The sequence below is a fragment of the Berghia stephanieae genome, chromosome 4 (genome assembly GCF_034508935.2).
Source record: "Berghia stephanieae isolate SIO BIC M18660-M18661 chromosome 4, UCSD_Bste_1.3, whole genome shotgun sequence".
Lineage (NCBI taxonomy): Eukaryota > Metazoa > Mollusca > Gastropoda > Nudibranchia > Aeolidiidae > Berghia > Berghia stephanieae.
Window position 1 is genome coordinate 40,990,738 of NC_088363.1, and position 22,500 is coordinate 41,013,237.

General features: G+C 35.2%; 1 protein-coding gene across 1 annotated transcript in view; it reads right to left on the minus strand.

Annotated features, from left to right (window-relative positions):
• Nucleotides 1-22,500, minus strand: part of LOC144970588 (glutamate receptor 2-like) — a 71,209-nt gene that overhangs the window by 13,352 nt on the left and 35,357 nt on the right. Inside the window, exons 3-14 of the mRNA XM_078910365.1 lie at nt 20,199-20,387; nt 18,044-18,301; nt 16,931-17,127; nt 14,352-14,405; nt 11,489-11,653; nt 9,336-9,521; nt 8,966-9,070; nt 8,419-8,520; nt 7,727-7,936; nt 6,973-7,202; nt 5,725-5,850; nt 1,417-1,615 (exon numbers count right to left, since the gene is read on the minus strand). Coding sequence (XP_078766491.1) covers nt 1,417-1,615; nt 5,725-5,850; nt 6,973-7,202; nt 7,727-7,936; nt 8,419-8,520; nt 8,966-9,070; nt 9,336-9,521; nt 11,489-11,653; nt 14,352-14,405; nt 16,931-17,127; nt 18,044-18,301; nt 20,199-20,387 — 2,021 coding nt within the window. The remainder of the gene's footprint in view (nt 1-1,416; nt 1,616-5,724; nt 5,851-6,972; nt 7,203-7,726; nt 7,937-8,418; nt 8,521-8,965; nt 9,071-9,335; nt 9,522-11,488; nt 11,654-14,351; nt 14,406-16,930; nt 17,128-18,043; nt 18,302-20,198; nt 20,388-22,500) is intronic.

A 22,500-nucleotide genomic window follows, 5' to 3' on the forward strand; every position in this document is an offset into this window, starting at 1 on the left:
TCGGACCGGAAGACACAGGATTCGAGTCCTGCATAGTTGAGTCCTTGGAAAAGGCTATTTACTCAAATTGGCTTACCTCGTCCAGGTGTAAAATGAATACCTGACCATTAACAGCGTTGTTTCTGTCAAAAAAAAAAATCGTAATGCCGCCTAACAGGCATCATATATTGTCCAACATGTTAAGCGTTGCTTTTGACGAGGGACACCCAGTAAAGCGCTTTACGCACGTTAGTGGATATTGCTCTATAGAACTGCTCAAGTTTTAAAAAGTTATTTCTATGTAAAACCATTCTTCCGAAGGTATGGATACATACCTTGTGTAATTGATCTTCTGGTTTCAGAGTGATGGTATCTTATTTTCTAGACTAAGAAAATACCGGTCGTCAATAAAGATTATTATCAGTATTTTACGTCCCTTAATCCTAAGAATCTGCCTATACATCCTGACATCCTGCTACTGAAATAGCTATGCCACCTTTATGTAACCTATGCATTAGTAGTACTCCGAAGGACTGGTTACATGCACTCTTCCAATCTGTTGGGAACGAAACGATTAGAAGGATTGATGTCACGACTTTTCTATTAACCTTTTGGATCCGAAAAGTTACTTTCATCTTATTCATATTAGTGGAGAAACCACAACATTTGCGGGGATATTTAGGCTATTTCCGAACATGCACTCATCTATTTTAATAATTGTACTATTGTGCCGTAGAAATTAATATAAATCGAGACGAATCTTTTGAGCAATCAACGATCATAAATTAAGTATGTAGGTTCGCGCAACTTAATTTGGTAATTGGCGGCCAGATGGCGATTCCCAACATCAAATGGCCAATCATTATGCTCTAGTCATCAACATCATCATTGCCTTTTTTCAACTTGGGTCAGGGTATAGGTCACAGACAAACAGTTTCCATCTTTCTTTATCCTTAGATAAAGCCCAAGCTAAAAAAGGATTTGATTTGTCAGCCTGTGTTTCTGAAACAATTTGAGTTTTACGGAATGAGTGTTAACCCTTCGACAACCCCCAACCTGAAGGACCAGGTGACTCAAAAAGGGAAAGCCACACACCATTAGTCGCCTTTTACGACCCGCTGGCTTGGCGTTGGGCTATTCTTGAATCCTCCCTGTTGAAGGACCCCAGACATCACACGGGGAATGCTCTAGTAGATTTTATAAATAATCATTTGAGTGAATATGTAATAGAATTACCTTTAATTTATAAAAGGTTTGCAAGTTAGGCGTAAAATAACTCTGTAAAAATAGTTTTATAATTTTTAGATTTGCCAATAATTTTGTGCTCGTTGGCAAAACTGTAACATGGGCTGTACGAACAATTTTGACGCCCAGTCCCTATTTTTTTTAAAAACAAAAGAACATATTTGTTTCGAAATCGATTCAAGAGTCAATGACCTGGAAAAATCTCCACGACGTTCCAGTTTTCTTGGTGCCATACTTGATGGTGGGATGGTTGACCAGATCATCCGCTGAGTTGATGGGAGCCACCAGCTTCTCAATGGTCAAGAAGGCAGCAAGATTGGCCGTGTAGGACGAGATGATAATGAGGGTGAAGAACCACCAGGCGGACCCCACCACTCTCCCTGAGAATGATCTAGAGGAAAGTGTAAAGGTTGGTTATCTGCTGTACTTACCTTTATGTGCGGATATATCATGGACAGATATGGTTGGAGGGACATGATCGCCGATGTCTGCAACAGGCCTGGCACTTGATGATATCATGGACTTGTGGTTTGACACTCGCCTCGCCTTTAGTTCGGAAGGTCATTGGATCGAGTCCCACTCTGAGCGGCGAATGGTTGAGTCCTTGGAAAAGGCTCTTTACTCCCATTTTATTACCGTGCTATATAATGAGTATCTGGCCGTTAACAGCGTTGTCTATGTAAAAGAAAATGAAATTTTCCCCCGAACAGGCGTGACAACTCGTCCTTCATGTTAAGAGTTGCTGTTGGCTAGCAACTCCTTGTAAAGCGCTTTGATCACGTTTAGTGGATATTGCCCTATATAAAAAGCTCACGTATAATTTCAACCAACAGCCTTTTCTTTCAAAGTTGCAAAGTCTGTTGAGTTGAACATATAAAATACTTCTTTAATTCACACACACAGACACACACACACATAAACACACAAAATACACACACAAACACACACACATACACACGTGATTCGCCAAAACATTAATGTCTATAGATTGTATATCTATATCTATACGCTACTTTGTTTTCAGACAACATAGACCTAAGTATTTGTTGACCACGCTTTTGACAAAACAGTATTTGGCCTTAGTCCTTGCAAATCATGCTAAGATCACTACATTCGTAGTTTGAGCACTCTTAATCACACACACACACACACACACACACACGTACACACATACACACACACACACATATATATATATATATATATATATATATATATATATATATATGTGTGTGTGTGTGTGTGTGTGTGTGTGTGTGTGTGAAAAGCAGTTTCCATGGCGTCATAAAATTGTATTTTGCAAAAGTCATATTATCTGAAAAAAATGCTTCTCTCCTCTCTCTCTCTCTCTCTCTCTCTCTCTCTCTCTCTCTCTCTCTCTCTCTGGATAAATCTATCATTTTTAACACACTTTTCAATACAATTACAGTTGAAAAGGCAACTAAAGCCCTTCTTTCTATAATCTTCCAACTATATTCTTAGTTGTTTTTTTTTCAAATATACATCACAACTTAATATCTGGTAATTTGTAAGACTATTTTAAATGTAATTATGAGCTTCTATCAAAGGACAGAGACGGTTGTAGTTAAATTATACATAACAGTGTCCTCTCTCATTAAATATTCAAATATACATTGTTGTAAATGTGCATAACATTTCTTGTACATCACGTCACTTGTTGATTTCAAGATAACAAAACGAGAGGAAAATATTCTTTAGGTGAGTAAGGCGCACACATTTCGTGAGCCACAATAAAATACATATATCACCTATCTCAACAAGTTATGCACTCTAGACATATATTTTTTTATCCATTCAAAGTTAATTCTCATTACCAACATGACTTTATACATTTGTTTTACATAAAACTTTAATTTCGGCCTCTCTTTATTTCCCATTCTTAAGAATTTGAACGCCTTTGCAACCAATGATGTACATTTTGATGATAATTTATCGCTAAATATAATACTCTAATTTCCAAAAACGTCCATTCTTCATTAACATATTCAATTCTAAATACATCTTAAGCATTGATTAGTGACAAATTAGTTAGTTCATAAGTGTAAAAAAGCTGTTAAAAATGAACCCAAATAATATAATACTCAATTATAATAAACATACTCACCTGAAATAGTAATTAAAAAAAAGAAAGCCAGTTTGAAATATAAACATAAAAATCAGTACATGCAACCAGAAATTGATATATCATCAAGATTGTAGTAGAAAGTTAAGTTAAAAAGCTTGGTTAAGTAAAGAGTAAGTTATTCGATAAGACCCGTAATAATTTAACCCGTTAGTAGCACATTCTATCAAAATACTCATGCAGGTTAAAAACGACAGACACGTACAGGATCTTGATTAAAAAGTTATGTAAAAAATGGAAAATTTTACACAGGCTTAGTAATAAAAAAAAAGAATAAACAAAGTGCGATAACTCGAGATGAATATTATAAAAAAAATATTTTTAAAATCTGATGAACTAGAAAATCGAACTGATATAAAATAAATCTGATTAAAATAAGGGCAGTATAGTAATGGAATGAGAGCTACAAAATTTATAGAATTACTGTAAAACAAATATCACGGTTGTTATATTAGTTTTCAGATAGAAAGCTTATCTCAGATACTGTTACTCGTAATTTCTTTGGTTTCAGAACATTACTGCTCCCATCTCCCTGCTCCCTCAAAATTTCCACTTTATCAAAACTGAGATTCAGAAGTATCAAAAGTGTCATTTGCCATTTATTCTATTTTTGCCATATCAAATCTCCCAAACCCATGGAATTTACAAAGGCCTCATATACCTCTGATTTTGATAGAATGTGCTAAGGGTATTTTTGGCACAAAGTGATACCCTTTCTTTATTCGTTGGTCGATGGTACTAACTTTATCTTAAAATATTACTTCAATTTTCTCTTTATTATACGGAATACTTGACACAATACACTGATCGTTTGTATTGTACGACCAAAAGTTTGTATCTAAGTAATAAATCTTGTCAAATTTCATTTTGTTTACAATAATCATAATTTGTGTATAATAAATGCACATCAAATTCATTTTTGGGTGTGAAAACATTTGTTAAAAAGGTGTTTATCAATAAAGCGTTATCTATAGACGTCTAACTCAACTTTTGTTTCAATATAGAGAGGAAGGGAATAATATCCCATACACGTTTTTAAATGGTGAATAATTTGACAGAGTTACTATGTCTGAGATTTAAAAAGTAGTTCTTGAGAGCCATTAAATCCATGGAATCAGAGTTTATCCCGGTTTCTATCGCGTGAAACATATAATTGCAATTGCTTGTTATAATTAGGATAGGACGTTAACAAACCTGACTACCCAATCACTTCTCGGTGGACAGGCGAGTCAGAAAAAAATCTTGACCTCACTCAGGATTGGCAGTTCTTTGCGTGTGATACGGATGACTCTACCAACTGAACTATCGTGACTCTCTAAGATTTATCTAGGATTGCTTTTTTCATTATATTATTACCTCTGTATACTCAAGATTTAATCTTGAATACTCGAGAGTTCCTTTGCGTGTGATACGTATGCTCCATCAACCGAGAACTGACGGAACCTTTGAGATTTATTTATGGTTATTTTTTTTTCTTCGTTATATTATCACCTCTGTATACTTAAGATTTAATCAGGAACAATTGACAGTTCCTTTGCTTGTGATACGAATGCCCTACAAACTGAACTAACGGGAACCTCTGAGATTTATCTAGAGTTAATTTCTTCGTTTGTACACTTAAGATTTAATCAGGAACAATTGACAGTTCCTTTGTTGTGATACGAATGGCCTAAAAATCCGAACTAACGGGAACCTCTGAGATTTATCTAGAGTTAATTTCTTCGTTTGTACACTTAAGATTTAATCAGGAACAATTGACAGTTCCTTTGCTTGTGATACGAATGCCCTAAAAAACCGAACGAACGGGAACCTCTGAGATTTATCTAGAATTAATTTCTTCGTTTGTACACTTAAGATTTAATCAGGAACAATTTTCAATGTATTCAGTGATCTATAATTGTTAATTCTGATTTTACATTGCCATATGAATACCTATGTTATCTTCAAAGATGTGTAAAAATGGTATATAAATGTTACTTATTTCAGATTATGCAATATTGACATCACTCAGCTCTTTTCTATTGTTTTTAGACAGCCATTTTAATTCTCACTAAATTATATCAGTCAGACTATAAACGTTAGAAGGTTACACATAGATTTGTGTGTCGGTCCGTTATATCCGACTGGTAGATGTGAGTATTTTACCTAAACCCATATCATCCATTTTATCAGACGTTTAAAGGATAACTCCTATATTTAACTTTAAATAAGATATAATCAGTCCCGTTATTTGGGCAAACCCAGGATAATAAGCATTTCCATAATAACAACATTACTAGACCGATCGACCATTGTTAAGCAAGAGAAAGGGAGTCACTTTTATCGTATTGTGTGTGCCTGACAATATGGGGCCCAACCTTGGCGATATATCAGATCCCTGCTGCATGAGGGCCCCTAGTGAAAACCAAAGAGTGTTTGATATAGAGAATATAGTGGTAGCGGTCCTCTCCTTGAAGTCTTCTACAACATTCCACTCGTAAGGGCTGGGGAAAAGAAATCAAAGCGGCATAGCAGAAAGGAGGCAAATTTAAAAAAAATTGTAAATGATGATGATGATGATGATGATGATGATAATAATAATAATAATAATAATAATAATAATAATAATAATAATAATAATATTGATGACGATGATGGGGATGATGATGATAATAATAATAATAGTCATAATAATAATAATAATAATAATAATAATAATAATAATAATAATAATAATAATAATAATAATAATAATAATAATATAATAATAATAATAAGTAATAATAATAATATAATAAAAATAATAATAATAATAATAATAATAATAATAATAATATAATAATAATAATATAATAATGATAATAATATGATAATAATAATAATAATAATAATAATAATAATAATAATAATTAATAATAATAATAATAATAATAATAATAATAATAATAATAATATATTATTATTATTATTATTATTATTATTATTATTATTATTATTATTATTATTATTATTATTATTATATTATTATTATTATAAAATAGCTATTTGACCATTTTTGTAGCGTATTACCATGGATTATCATGCCCAACAAGCTTTAAAAGATTAACATTTTAATCTTAGAAGCAAGATGGAACTATATTTTGATTTCATACACCAAGAGCTTCATGTTTATCTTAATTATTGTGTTAGCACTCTTAAGACATTCTTCACTCCCATTCGCAGAGTATTCACTCACACCAAAGTCTAGAGGAGTAGTTTGTGTAACGCATCTTACACAACGACAAAACGGTGAAGAATACCCCAATCAGGATCAAACTCCCGCCCACCTCATTTCCTTCCACCCATCTTCTATTAGAATTGTCTATCAGAAGAAGAAGAAGAAGAAGAAGAAGAAGAAGAAGAAGAAGAAGAAGAAGAAGAAGAAGAAGAAGAAGAAGAAGAAGAAGAAGAAGGAGAAGGAGGAGGATGAGGAGGAGGAAGAGGAGGAGGAGGAAGAGGAGGAGGAGGAGGAAGAGGAGGAGGAGGGGGGGGGAGGAGGAGGAGGAAAAGGAGGAGGAGGAAAAGGAGGAGGAGAAGAAGAGTTAATTTCCGTTTCGGACAGAGCTTCTCTATACAAACAAACTAACCTGAATCTTCCGACAAAGAAAAGCACAAAACTGACAGCTAGAAACCCGATGGCGATACAGCACCAGACTTTACTGTCCAGAGGGTCCATGAAGGAGAACACGCCAGGCTTGACCTTCTCTGGTTTCTTGATCATGATGGATATCCCCGTGTTCATAAAGGGTTTGGAGAAATCTACCACCCTTTCTCTTTCTTCTGTGATGGTCAAAGGAGCAACGGCCATGTCTCGTTCCTTAATAGTGAAGGATAACAATTTGATGTAAATAGATAGACAGATAGATAAATAAATAAATAAATAGATTTAAACAGTCATCTAAATCTGTGTCTTCTTTTAGTTGTGGGGTTGCTCATCGCAATCATTCCTTTCTCTAGAAGATACATTTCTAATTTTGTTGGGCCCAAATATTCTTTTTAAAATCAACAAATCAATCTTTGGATACCCACTGTTTTATTTTATTGGGGGGGGGGGGGGTAGGGGGCTAAAATTATTATTATTATTATTATTATTATATTATTATTATTATTATTATTATTATATTATTATTATTATTATTATTATTATTATTATTATTATTATTATTATTATTATTATTATTATTATTATTATTATTATTATTGTTTTGGTCAAACAGGATGAATGATTTTCACTATGATGATGGGCGCGCGCGTGCGTAAGTAGTCTTTTAGAGTCATTAAGCCCATCGAGTCCCTAATACAGTACCATGATGATGGGGAATTTTAAGTACCAATGTTTACCTTTTGGATGAGTTGCCCAATCATCCCGTTCCACTCTCCAGTAGACGCATTGTATTCTCCGTAGTCGTTGGTCAGATAGACCTTGTACTCAAACCCCTCCATGCGAGACAGTTTTTCTATCAGGTCAATGCAGAAACCTTCTAGGTTAGAGTCTGGCCCCACAGCTGGTTCACCATTCGTCTTCTCTTTTTTCATCACAAATGGTGCCACCTGGTTTGAGTAGTGATAATATAATAAATAATATGAATACAGCGAATCTTCTAGTTTGGTTCTATGACCAAATTACTTATCAATATTACGTATTATATAGTTATTATGAAATATATATCACTTTATATCAAGTAAGATGAAAAGGCGTCATTTGTCATTGTTCGGTCCATTTTATAAGCGTGTCAAGGCCGTTCTGGAGGAATCTCGTGCTCATTTCACTAATTCTCTAAAAGGTCATCTGTCATGGGCAAAAGTTTTAAAGTCATCATCAATAAAAATAACTTATTTCATTTCATTTATTTTATATGCTCATACCGACGTGCACTTATTTGCAGGCCTGATAACCCAATTCCTTATGGGTTCATTGTTGTAATGGAAATTTTTAAAAATGACGCAAAATATTGTCCGTTACAACAATGTTAAACTAGGCCCATAAGTGGGTTCGGATGTCAGACCTGCATATATTACACGTTGGCTCATACCAGTAAAGTTGTGACTCTCTGTGTAACGTTAGGCATCATCAGCTCAGAGTCATTGGTCTTGAAGGAGTCGATAGTGAGGTCTGACTCGTACCAAGTCTCAATCTGTTGGAGAAGCAAACACAATTATGATAAATGATTGAACAAAGTCAACATAACAATATGGACCGTTTCGGGATGAAAGACACCTTCATCCAACCACACTTAGGACTTCCAATTCCACTTTTGTCTTTAGAGAAACACAAGTAACTCTAATAAGGTCACTTCAACATATCTGCAGTATCTGAAAAAAAAGCATGTACATTTAAAATTTTGGCAAAAAAAACAAACAACAAAAAACAAAAACAAAACTCGTCCCAAATGACCCAAATCTTGTCAAAAACAATCAAATATAGGACTTGTCTCATCTTGTCAAGAACTCTCAAACCCGGGACTTGTCAAAAGGTCTAAAACCTATGACAATATTTTGTGTTGGTTTGAAAGCGATTCCATCACATGGACTTGGGTTATCAGAACTGCAAATAAGAACTTATCGGCTTGAGCTATTTACCTTTTCCATCCTTTGTCTGTATTGCATGTTGAAAACATCGATCTTGTAGCTGGATCTCTTTCCACCTTTCAAAGCAACTTTTCCTGTCAAACCTTCAAACTGAACCTGGGATTGTAAAAAATATATCAAAGTGACAAATAAGAGAGCAGGCACTAGTATAAGATAAAAATCTGAAAAAGTATGTGTGGAACAGTGCCAGACAAGGCAGGATAGAAAAATACAAGAGAAAAATCATCCGGTTTTTATATATATATATAAATCCTTTTAAATCTTTCTACTGTTTTACATAGTATCAGATAAACTTTTAAAAACTCATCTCGAAACAATCTCCGCTCTCAAGTTTCATGAACGAGTTTTCATAATGGATTACCTTTCTAAGAGCATTTGTAATGGCAGCCCCCACACTTGGTATCGGCCTCGAGGGCTGTCTGCATATATTATGGCTGTTACTGTGACCTTGGGGGTGCATTCTCTGAGACGTGAAGAGTTTGTCCTCAACCATCCTCAAGGCTTCGTAGACGGCCTGAACTGAATCAATCATCAAAGCGGAGCCAGTCTAAAAGGATTTAAATAACAACAACAAAACACCCATTGGAGACAATGCAATTATTATTCCACACTTCCACATAATAATAAAACACACTTATCCCTTTTCTTGGAAGTCTCTGGTTTAAGAATTTGATAAGTTGAGGACTTCTTGATTCATTAGCATTTCAAGTGGCTTTGTGGTATGTGGTATGACACTTGACCTCAGATCGGTAGGTCCGTATGTTGAGTCCCGGTCTGAGCGGCGCAAAGTTGAGTCCGTGAAAAAAGACTTTTCACTAACAATGTCTCGCCGTATTTGGATATAAAATGAATATCTGACCATTAACAGCGTCGAACCAAAATGGCAACATCGCCTTACAGGCGTCAATTTTTGCCCTACATGTTAAGTGTTGCAGTTGACCTGGGACTCCTTGTAAAACGCTTTGTGCCCTTTTAGTGGATAGTACGTGATATAAATGCTCGTTTTTTGTGTTGTTTTAAACCAAAGAAATTCTGGACGAAATGAAAAAAAGGTGAATGGTTAGTGTAGATACGCCAGTATGTCTTTTATATTATCCTTTGGTACAGGAACCAAAATATTTTGAACTTAAATTGAATAGATTTTATAATTCGTGAGATTTCATAACTAGTACAAAAAGCGAGTCGGGGAAATTGTCGAAACCTCTCTCAATATTAGGATCACACGATTGAAATTTGGAAAACAAAAAAAAAAAAAAACACAAAAAAAACCCAACCCCCCCCCCAAAAAAAAAAAAACACAAAAAAACAAAAAAAAAAAACAAAAAAAAAAAAAAAACCCCCAAAAAAACCCCAAAACAACCAAAACATTTTCTGTGGCTAAAGAAGCATTGCGAGGTTTAGACTTTTATCTCTTTATCGCAACCAACACGAAGCGATAGAATCCTAAGAAATGAGTAAAAAAAAAACAAACCCACTAATGTGGAAATTTGTGCATCCATTCACATCCACGTTACGAATTATTGCAGTCTTCACGGGTATTTAGGTATTTTATTGAATTGTTTAGCTGCCATATTTTCCTCACCATTCTGCTATCCAAACAGTTACGTTTTTGGAATTTGTCAAAGAGCTTTTTGCCATAGTTTTTTTTCTTTTTAGTTTTTGTTTCAGTTTGGTTATTTTATATTATAAATGGGTTGATTTATTTTTAGTTTTGTTTCAGTTTGGTTATTTTATATTTTAAATTGACTGATATTTTAGTTATTTTAAATTGACAGTTACAGCGTTTTACAGGATACACTTTCATTGTATGTTATAGGCACACGTGAGACTATTTAAAATCAACACCATAGAGGTGTGGCTATGTGGTCTTGTGGCATGACACTCACTTTCGAATCGGAAGGTCCTGGGTTCCAGCCTCGCTTGGCGCATAGTTGAGTCCTTAGAAAAGGCTCTTTACTCACATTCTCGTACCGTACTCAGGTGTAAAATGAGTACCTGACCGTTTACCTTCTCCTTACCAACTACAGGAAAATCGTCACATTCAACCAACATTTTTCTTATTCAAATTTCTTTTTTTACATCATAAAATTTAAATAAAACGAACAGTGGGTTGTAGAGCGTGTTTTGCTTCAGAAATTATGTATCGCAAGAATTTTACTGCTATTATGTTTGAGTGATAAAAAATCTATTTTGTGTTAGTTGGGTATGAAGTTTTGGGGGAAATCTTTAAAATGGCTGGTAAGGAGAGGTTTAACAGTGTTGTCTCTGTCCGAAAAAAAATTGAAACATCGCTTAACAGGCGTCATGTCTCGTTCTACAAGTTACGTGTTGCTGTTGATCAAGGGCCCCTTGTAAAGCGCTTTGAGCACGTTTAGTGGATATTGCTCTATATGAAAGCTCAAGGTTTTTTTAAAAGCTCAAGCTCAAGAGGTAAGATCTAATAAATTGTTGAATTTGTGTACACAACATGGTGAAAAAAATCTTTTCCATTCTTAACCTGTTTTCCTAGCCTACCTTCAAGGGAAATAATCCAGGAAAGTTCTGGCTTTGCCTCCAGATTTGCTCCCATTTCTTGTAAATGTTCGTGTTGTTATCGACCAGGCGGAAGCCTGTGATCTTCACTCCGCCGTACAGAAACTGGGAAAAGAAATCTTGATGTAGATTTAGATCCAATGCATCCTGAAATATGAAATTGAAAAGGAGTTTTTTAAAAAAATACTGATACTTATTGTATTAATATCATATAATTGTATATTGATTCCTAAGTATTTGGGAAATGCTTTTGCCATAGATTTTTAATAAGTGGCGCGTGTTTTTCTTCTTTTTCTCAGCTGTCCCTAAATGTACAGCTGCAAAAGTTTGTACGAACCTCTGAATCAATTTGTCTTAATTAAAAAGTTGTTTTTTTTTCATGATTTTAAAACAATGGGAAATGATTTCGCTTATTACAGCTATTTTTAAATCGATTACGAGTAAGGATCGGAACTCAAAGATGATTTACATTATCAAAATTATGAATTTTCCGTTTTATCCATTTAAAAATAATTCGTTAAAGTGGAATATTCGGTTAATTGAAATTTAAACAATATGCATACAGTATCTGAATATGAATGACGAATGATGTTTTGGAAATACGATGAATTCATCTCTTTGTGGTGCGGAACTTGTTTACATATTTAACAGTGTAAAATCTCTAATTTTTGACAGCTGTTTTAGAGTAGTTTTCTAGGTCTTTAAGGAAGACAATTGTTTGATAACGCGGTCCAAACTTTATATTCAGTTAAGACAAATTGATTCAAGTTGACACATAATTTTACAACTTTCGATAGAGGGACAGCTGAGATTAAACAGAAAAACACGCGCAATTAATAAAAAATCTGATTATAGTTATGTTGGATACAGTGCGCACTATAATAAGGACAACACACGTGTAAACACTACATTTTGGGGGCTTGGTGGTTTCTAAAATGAGCAAAACTTACAACAGCACACGATTAATAAACAAAAATCCAAAAAGCACGCGCCACAACACTTGGATTCCAGTCCCATGTGGATAGTTTTGTAATTATAATTTGATCACCATTCAAGAGACTGAATTTGATAGTAAATGCATTTCCTCATTATGAACACACAAACACACGCGCGCGTGCACATACACACACACACACACACCCACACACACACACACACACACACACACACACACAAATGAGAGAAAGAGAGAGATAGAGGGAGAGAGCGAGAGAGAGAGAGAGAGAGAGAGAGAGAGAGAGAGAGAGAGAGAGAGAGAGAGAGAGAGAGAGTTATATACATTTATCTTCTCTTCTTTATTTCTGAGATTAATTTGGATACTTTTTGTTAATGGTCTGCCTCTATATTTATTTGTCTTGACTTGATTGCGTAAAGTATGCTCTCCCTCTCATGGATTTGATTGCAGGAATATTGTTGTCTAGTGGTATGACACTCGCTTTCGGATCGGAAGGTCCTGGGTTCGAGCCTCGCGCTCGGCGCATAGTTGTGTCCTTAGAAAAGGCTCTTTACTCATATTCTCTCACCGTACTCAGGTGTAAAATGAGTACCTGGCCGTTAACAGCGTTGTCCTTGTTCGAAAAATTGTAATATCGCCTAACAGGCGTCATGTCGTGTCCCGTCCTACATGTTAAATGTTGCTGTTGACCAGGGACCCCTTGTAAAGCGCTTTGAGCACATTTAGTGGATATTGCGCTATATAAAGCTCAATTAAAAATAAATAATTCTTGCAGATCCCCCAGACCCACAGTCCATTATAGAGGAGAGAGACCAATGGAAGACATTCGTCAATAAAATTAGAGAAGATGCCGAGGCGACCCATTCGGTTGATTATAAAGCGAAAGGCAATAAGTCAGTCAATCAGCTGATGATGTGTCACTCAATTATTTATGACCTGCATGTTCCGGGTTCGAATCCCGTTGTTGGCGAAGTAAGTTGAGCCTTGGAAAAGACTCTCTCCTGACATGTCCTCCCTATATTCAGGTGTAGGACGATTACCCGACCCATAACAAAACCGTCTGTTCGAAATAATTGTATTAACGCTTCACTTGCGTCATGTCTCATCCGGTATGCTGCCGTATTCTGGAAAACCCATATTTTAAGATTTGGCCAGAAAACGTCCTTAAAATATCGGTTGATTTAAATGACCCTCATCTTGGCCAAAAAAGTCTCAAACCTTCCTCGAAGTCCCAGGTTTGATAGTTTGTAGTTTTTTCTTGCCAAGATGAGGATAATTTAAATCGATCGCTATTTGAAGGACGAGTTTTCTGGCCAAATTTTAAAATGTGGGTTTTTTCCAGAGTACAGTAGTATGTTACGCGTTGATGTTGGCTTGTGACCGCCCCCTTGTAAAGTACCATAATGATGACATAAAGTGGATATTATACTATATAGCATCGTATGATTTTTTTTCCACTGACAATGTCCGAGAAAACGCATTCTCCCATGTTTCATGGCATATGCAATTACCCGTACCTGCTCTTAACTAGAGCATTTAAATATCGCATTTCCCACTAAACTTGCTTAAAGCGGTTTTCTAAGGTTCCAGAGTCAACAGCAACAATTAGCATGTAAGACGAGACATGACAACGGTGTTCTAGTTCAGGTATTCATTTTACATTTGAGAACGATGAGAGAATGTGAGTAAAGAGTCTTTTTCAAGGACTCAACTATGCGCCACTCAGAGTGGGACTCGAACCCATGACCTTCCGATCCGAAGGCGAGTGTCATGCCACATAGTCGGAAAAATGAACCCTGCGAACAGGATACGAAACAGCACCAGAATATTCGATAGGATTTCAAGTCCATTCTTCATTAAGACACTTCTATATTGTTGAAGGGTACTTACTGCGTTAGCCAAAATATAATGATAGTTCTCTCTGTTCATTCCTACATCAATAATCTGGTGACAGAAGAAAAAAATAGAATTTAAAAAATAGATATAAAAAGAAGACTAAGAGGGTTAAACATGCAAAGTCATGCTTTCCAAGCTATGAGAAAATTGAAATTTTAAATATGACTACGAATACTCTTTCGAATGGTAGCCAGTATTTCAATGAAAATAACTATTAGTGGACAGTGTATCTTCTTTCCCCAAAAGTACAATACAGCTGTGTAGTATCAAACTAAGATGTGTGCCGAATAAAGAGGGTAATTCAAAGTTTACAATATTGTGACCATGACTGCTTTTCTTTCTTGGTCTTCAATGTGTATAAGAACTGTGTTAAATTTATATGCGTCAAATTTATGTAATGCATAGGCTTTTAAAAACTGAAATTTAGATGATTTTATAGAGTTACATGATATAATTTAAACTGAATGAAATTAATTTATTTATAAATTTTATTGAGAGTTATGAACACAAATGTTATCAACAGTCTGTAAATAGAATGTTGTAGTGGCAACGTGTTTTTATTTGCAGGTCTGATTGATAATCTCAATTGTGATGGGCTCATCAGCTGTTGTCTTGAAAAAAAACCCTCTCAAATAGTACAAAATACGTCCTTTACAATCAATTGCGCACCATGTCATTAGATTATCAGACCTGCAAATAGGTGCACGTGATCATTCGATTGTAAATTGTAATCAAGTCTTGCAATTTCATCAATATTATACCATAGTGATTACACTGATCACTGTTTGTCACGAAATACCGCCCGGCACAATAAGAGCATCGTAAATTTTCCACCAACTCTTTCAATTTTAGGACCACATCGTTGAAAATTCAGGGTTAAAAAAAAACCTTATCTGTGGCCAAAGGTGCACTGCAAGTTTGAGATTCGTATCAACGGACATAACGCGCAATAACAAAAACCTGTCATTTTATTTTTATTTTGTTGGAAATTTTGCACCCATTCTGTCCCACGTTACGATTTATTTCCACTTTTCACGCTCATTTAAAGGATTTGATTGAAATTTGTATTTGTCATATTCATCCCATCATTCTATTACTATACCGGTTAAGCTTTTGAAATTTACCCGATTTTATGAAAGAGACGGGACCGGACTATTTTCTTTTCAGAATAATTGCGCACCCCCCCCCCCCCCCCCCCTCCAAACACACACACTTTCTTTTAAATTTCAACTCACGAAATGTGCCGGTGAAAATTCACCAAAAGGAAAAACAGAAACAACAACAACAACAACAACAACAACAACAACAACACATCACCAAGAACAAGAAATTAAAAAGACTAAATAATAATTTTAAAAAACAACCCTAAAAATGTAGAAGTGCAACTAAGCAGTATATTTGATTGAAAGAAACCCGTTTTATACATCACGTCTCGCTGTCAAATCACCTAATATTAGAAAATGCCCAAAACATGACCCCCCCCCCCCCTACCTGTATAGATTGATAAAATCTCACCCTCCCCCCCTTTCCCTTCTTCGGTCAAATTGCGTACCCCCTTCTATTACTACCCCCACCCCTTTTTTTCTATTTGGTTCACTAGAGTAGGATGGAGCTTTTGCCATGGCTGATTTTAGTGTAGTTTTCATTTTATTAATCTATCTGTTAAATTGACGGAGTTAGTTACAGCGTTTACAAAGGATGCGCTTTTTATTGTGACATGGTGTACAATAGAATATACTTCATTAAAAGGAATAATTAATGAAAGCGTTATAAAACGCAATAAAACGTATCGAGATTTCCAAATTAATTCTCTTTGAGATGTCATGCTGTCTTCTGAGTTTGATCCAACCCTCCCCCACCCCCAAGAAAACAACAACAATATTAACAAACAAAAAGAAAAAACAAAAAGAAAAAAAACGAAATTAAAATAAACAACAAAACACACAAACAAATAAACAAACAAACAAAAAACCCCGACAGGATAGGGTTTTGTTTTACTTGACACCCGTGTCCAAGATTAAAAAAGGAAATTTGATATACAGAGAACTTAGTGCGAGAAGGGGTCCCGACGGTTCAATTGATAGAGCACTCACTTCACACTCAAAGAGGACGGGATTTATCCCAAGTGAAGCAGAGATATTTCTCCTCTGACATGGCCCGTCCCCATCCTGCAGGGTTTAGAGAACGTTAAGTGAATATCACTCTATATCAAATCTCATGATTGTTAAAGTATTTTAATCCTATATCATTTATACCCTGTCCAGTACAATAATATTGTATGTTCTTTCTGAAATAATATAAGACATATTTTCTCCAACATAGTATTATATTATATAATATTATCTCCGAAATGATATACAACATACACCCTCTAACACCACTTTGTACGTTCTCTCCGAAATAATATACAACATGCCACCTCTAACACAATACTGTACGTTATCTCCGAAATAATATACAATATTCAATATACCTCTCTCTAACACAATACTGTACGTTATCTCCGAAGTAATATACGACATACGCTCTCTAACACAATATTATACGTTCCCTCAGAAATATATACAACATACCCTCTCCAGCACAATATTATAGGCCCGTTCCGAGGACAGATCAAGCACAATAGTTTTGTTCTCCATGTCTTTGTGGTCAAGATTACGCAGCAAGATGTAGGACTTGATCACGTCACGAATTCGAAACGCGTCAATCGCCCTCTCTGTGATATTGTCGTGTTGAAAGTATTGGTACAGCTTCTGGAGCCGCAAGAGGCCTGCGGAATAAATAAAATTAGTATTTATGTAGGACATTTCCACGGATTCATCATGCTCAATGTGATGTATAATGCTTATTCTTTTCCCCAAATAGATCATATCGAATCAAATACGAGTGCAAGTCGTCTTTTTTACATTCATCTGGTATTATCGTATTTAATAGATACTTGTGACAATATCCATTGTTGCCTATAAGGTACTCATTCACACTTGAGTGGATAGGGGTAAGGTGTGTGAAATTGGATTATCCAAGTACGCAACGTCAGGACAAGTATTTTGTCACCCATCTGCTGGTCGCTGATGTTATCGATGATGATGATGATGATGATGATGATGATGATGATGATGATGATGATGATGATGATTGCGATGGTAGTGGTGGGTGTGGTAATGGTCATGATCATGTGGACAAGGCATTGCAGCGCGACCCGGAAGGTTACCGGATCGAGCCCTTCTTCAGGCACTTTTGTTATGTTTTTCTCACTTTGAACAGCAAGGGTGGTTCCTGTTGTCACCATCAATACCGCCTGAAATAAAATGAGCTTTTATATAGCGCAATATCCACTAAACGCGCTCAAAGCGCTTTACAAGGGGTTCCTGGACAACAGCAAAACTTAACATGAAGGACTTGACATGACGCCTGTCAGGTGATATTACAATTTTTTCGGACAGAGACAACCCTGTTAACGGCCAGTACTCATTTTACACCTGAGTAAGGTGAGAGAATGTGAGTAAAGAGCCTTTTTCAAGGACTCAATTGTGCGCCAAGCGAGGCTCGAACCCAGGACCTTCCGAACCGAAATTGAGTGTCATACCACTTAACCACATAGCCGCACAATAGATACAATTAATTTTATCTTCAAAAAATCTTTTTAAAACTCTGATGGTTGGTAGATTTAGAAAGCTGCTACTTGCCATCATCGGAGTCGTAGATGTAGAAAATTTTATCCCCACCAGCAGTGACGTTGGCCACCACTCTCATGACAGCCTCCGTGTACGGCGGACCCACACTGATGTCGAAGAGGTATTTGCTGTCGTTGTGGCCAGACCGATGGGAATTAGCCAGGATATAAGGGATCTGTAATGCGTGCGAATAGGACCTGATGGTGTGGAAACTGGACGAGTGACTGCTGCCCAGAATCGCCAGGACATCTTTGGTCATTGCAGAACATACTGGAAATGGGGCGAAATGGGGTGAAATGTGGGGAGAATTTTCTACAAAAAATATCTGCTTCGAATAAATAATAATAATAATAATAATAATAATAATAATAATAATAATAATAATAATAATAATAATAATAATAATAGTAATAATAATAATAATAGTAATAATAATAATAATAATAATAATAATAATAATAATAATAATAATAATAATAATAATAATAATAATAATAATAATAGTAATAATATAATAATAATAATAATAATAATAAGAAGAAGAAGAAGAAGAAGAAGAAAAGAACAACAACAACAACCATAATATAATAATAATAATAATAATAATAATAATAATAATAATAATAATAATAATAATGATGATGATGATGATGATGATGATGATGATGATGATGGTGATGGTGATTTTGATGATGATGATGATGATGATGATGATGATGATGATGATGATGATGATGATGATGATGATAATAATAATAATAATAATAATAATAACAATAACAACAACAACAACAACAATAATAATAATAATGATAATAATAATAATAATAATAATAATAATAATATATAATATAATAATAATAATAATAATAATAATAATAATATATAATAATAATAATAATATTAATAATAATAATAATAATAATAATAATAATAATAATAATAATAATAATAATAATAATAATAATAATAATAATAATAATAATAATAATACTGCACACTTATATAGAGCCAACATCTAATTGTAATATGAACTTTACGCTTTACAAATGTATAATATATATAATTAATTAAACAATGACAACAGCTATTAGATACAGACATAATATTCAATATTTAAAACCCCATCAACATAGAGATACATCTAAAATCAATCAAAGAAATATTTTCTAAAGTAAAATGTCTTTAGCCTGCCTTTGAATGCCTCCAGGGATTCTGAGTTTCTAATCTCAAAAGGTAAAATGTTCAAACGTGACTCATCGTCTCGAAGCGGTGTTATGTCAGGATAAACTAGTTGCTAGAAATTGAATTCTTTTTTAGTTTTTATACAGAGCAATATCCACTAAACGTGCTCAAAGCACTTAACAAGGGATCCCTGGCCAACAGCAACACTTAACAAGTAGGACGGGACATGACGCCTATTAGGCGATATTACATTTTTTTTCGGACAGAGACAACGCTGTTAACCGCCAGGTACTCATTTTACACCTGAGTACGGTGAGAGAATGTGAGTAAAGAGCCTTTTCCATGGACTCAACTATGCGCCGAGCAAGGCTCGAACCTAGGACCTTCCGATCCGAAAGCGAGTGTCATACCACAAGACTACATAACATCGAACATTTTGCCATATCTCATATTTCATTTCCTTTTTAAAAGAAAAAAACCCATAAATCATTACAAGGCGGTGCCTATGTTATATGGATTTTTCGACACTATCATTTACTGCCGGACCATACAATCCCAAAGTCCCCTCAATAGCCAAGTATGTGTCTTCCTTGAAATTTTATTCTTGCCATTCCAATCCGAATGCGAGTAATTTACTACCAACCACATCATCAGCTCGCTCAATACTCTTCAACAGTCATGACGTCACTTCCCTCGTAATGACGAATGGTAACTTAGTAACTGACTCTAAACTATCGGAACAATGGCGGACGCCCTTATGAAATATTCTCCGACGAGAATAAAAGTGTATCCAGTGGAGAAAAACATTATAAATATGATTATGTTTTGACTTTTATACATTCTGATCACAAGACATATGAAAAGTTCTAACCAGCATGAAGAATAATAAGTACCGATTTTCTTTGTTTAGAACCAAGATGGCCGCGGTTGCTGGGCGACGTGACACCAGGCTATTCTAGAGAGAACAAAAGAAAAGACTTACTTGCTTCCCCCAGTCTGTAGTTGTTGTCAGTGTCTGTCTCGTTCCTGATGATGGGGTTCAGAAGCAGTTTGTCCCTCAAGGTGGCTTTGGAAGAGCGGGTTTCCGGGTTGTTGAACACGTAGGTGGCAAAATCAAAGGCATCGCCGTATACAGTCTTATCGTAGTCGGAGTCTTTGCGTACAATCAAACCTGGTTGAATGAAAAATGGTACAAGTTTGTGTGAGATTGTTATCCGAGTCTTTTCGAGATTCTGACAGCTCAGTTGGTAGAGCACTCACTCCACACGTAAAGGGACTCAGCTCGATCCCCTCTGTCCACCCAGCGAGATCTGTGAGATCTGTCAGAAAGTACTATCCAAAGGTTAGCAAGCAGTTGTTATTGTTTGTTTCACGCTATAGAAACCGGGATGTTTTCCATGCGCTCAATGACTCTGAGAAGGACTACTTTCCACGCGATAAAATCTGATAGAATGCAAAATATTATAAGTTTGAGTGGCATCCGAGTCTTTTCGTACGATCAATTCTAATAGAATGGAAATGTTACGTTTTTGTGACATTTTTAGAGTCTCTCCTACGATCCAATCTGATTAAATAAAAGATGTTACGAGTATGTGTGAAATTATTATCCTAGTCTTTCCAAACAATCAAATCTGGTTGAATAAAAATGTTACGAGTTGGTGTGAAAATATTATTAGTCTTTCTTACGATCAAACATGGTTGAATGACAAATGTTAGGAGTTTGTGTGAAATTATTATCCGTATCTTTCTGTGTGGTCAAACCTGATACAATGAAAACAAAATTATAAGTAATTATAACTGATTATTCGTTTTGGGAAACTCTAAATTACGATTTCTTCCTTTCTCATTTCTCAGTTATCCGTTTTCAAAGATTTTGAGAGCTAAACGGGTTACAACCCCTGAAATGAGTCTCGTAATAATAATCATTTCTTTCCATTCGTTGGACAGCCCGACGACCATGTGATCAATGATTCGGTTGGACGAACAACTGAATAAAGATAGCTCCAATAGGGAATAACAATGTAATGTCAAAATAATGGTTCCAATCTCTTTGGAAGTGTGAAACCAGTCCCCCGGGTTTTCTAGCCTAAGTAAATGCTTGTCAATAAAGATCTTCAAACCTCGCTCTACATTCTGCTACTAAAATATTTATGTCACTTTATGATTCAATATGTAACATATACATTGTTTATCCATTGCCCTGAGGACTGATTCCACACTTCCAAGGAGTTTTGAACCGGAAGCGATTAAGGTGTGACGTCATGACTTCTGCTTCCCATTAGTAGAAAACAATGAAAACTTGGAACGAGTTCAGGAATTTCACGGTGTGCCAATTTACTATAATAATATTATGCCTAATTCTAACATGCCTCATCGACAAAAGGAAATTTGTTATTGTTTTTAGTCTGCCATTTCTATGATTAGATCTCACTGGATTCTATCAATCAGACTATGAACGTTCAAGGTTACGACATAGTTTTATGTGCTGATACGTTTTATCAGGCTGGCGGATGTTGTGAATATTTTTGGAAAAACGCGCAGTATTAATACAATTCTCACGATAAAAAAAAGAGGCGCATTATTTTCAGACACAGCAATCCGGCCTACTCCGGATTGAAAAAAAAATAAAAACAAAGGAATAAACAAAAATTAATATAACAGCTTAAAAAACAAAACAAAAAAAAGAACAAACACGGAACGTTTTGGACTAAAAACCCTTCTTCAATCAACAACACAAATAATAATAAGAAACATTTAAACAATACTTAAAAACCAGATGGACGACAGAGAAATATTTAGCACGTCATGATTGCGTGCTGTGCTGCAGTTTATTATTTATTTTTTTTAGAGTTGACTGACCCGAAAGGTTTTGTCCCGAAATGTATCTTATAGACACTAAGATACCCACGCCTCTCGGACAGTCGAGATAATGTAAACAATGACAGTGATTTGTTAACATAGCTAACTACACCGGTTTTACTATTGATGCTTCTTAGTAAAATGCCCACTGTTCTTGATACCACTTGATGAATAAAACCGACACTGAAATCTGTGTGTAAACTTAAACGTTTATAATAATATGATCGAGAAAATCTTGTGATAACTAGTTACCCATTTGGCGGTATGAAAACAATAACAATGATCACAGAAAGGTCGAATTCATTAACTTTATTGTTTATAAACAACCATCTATGTTTGTCCGAGCATGAGTGAAGGTGTGTCACAAATTCCATGGTTTGATTGGTCAAAAATCTACTGGGTAATTATGTTGACGCCGTAATGGG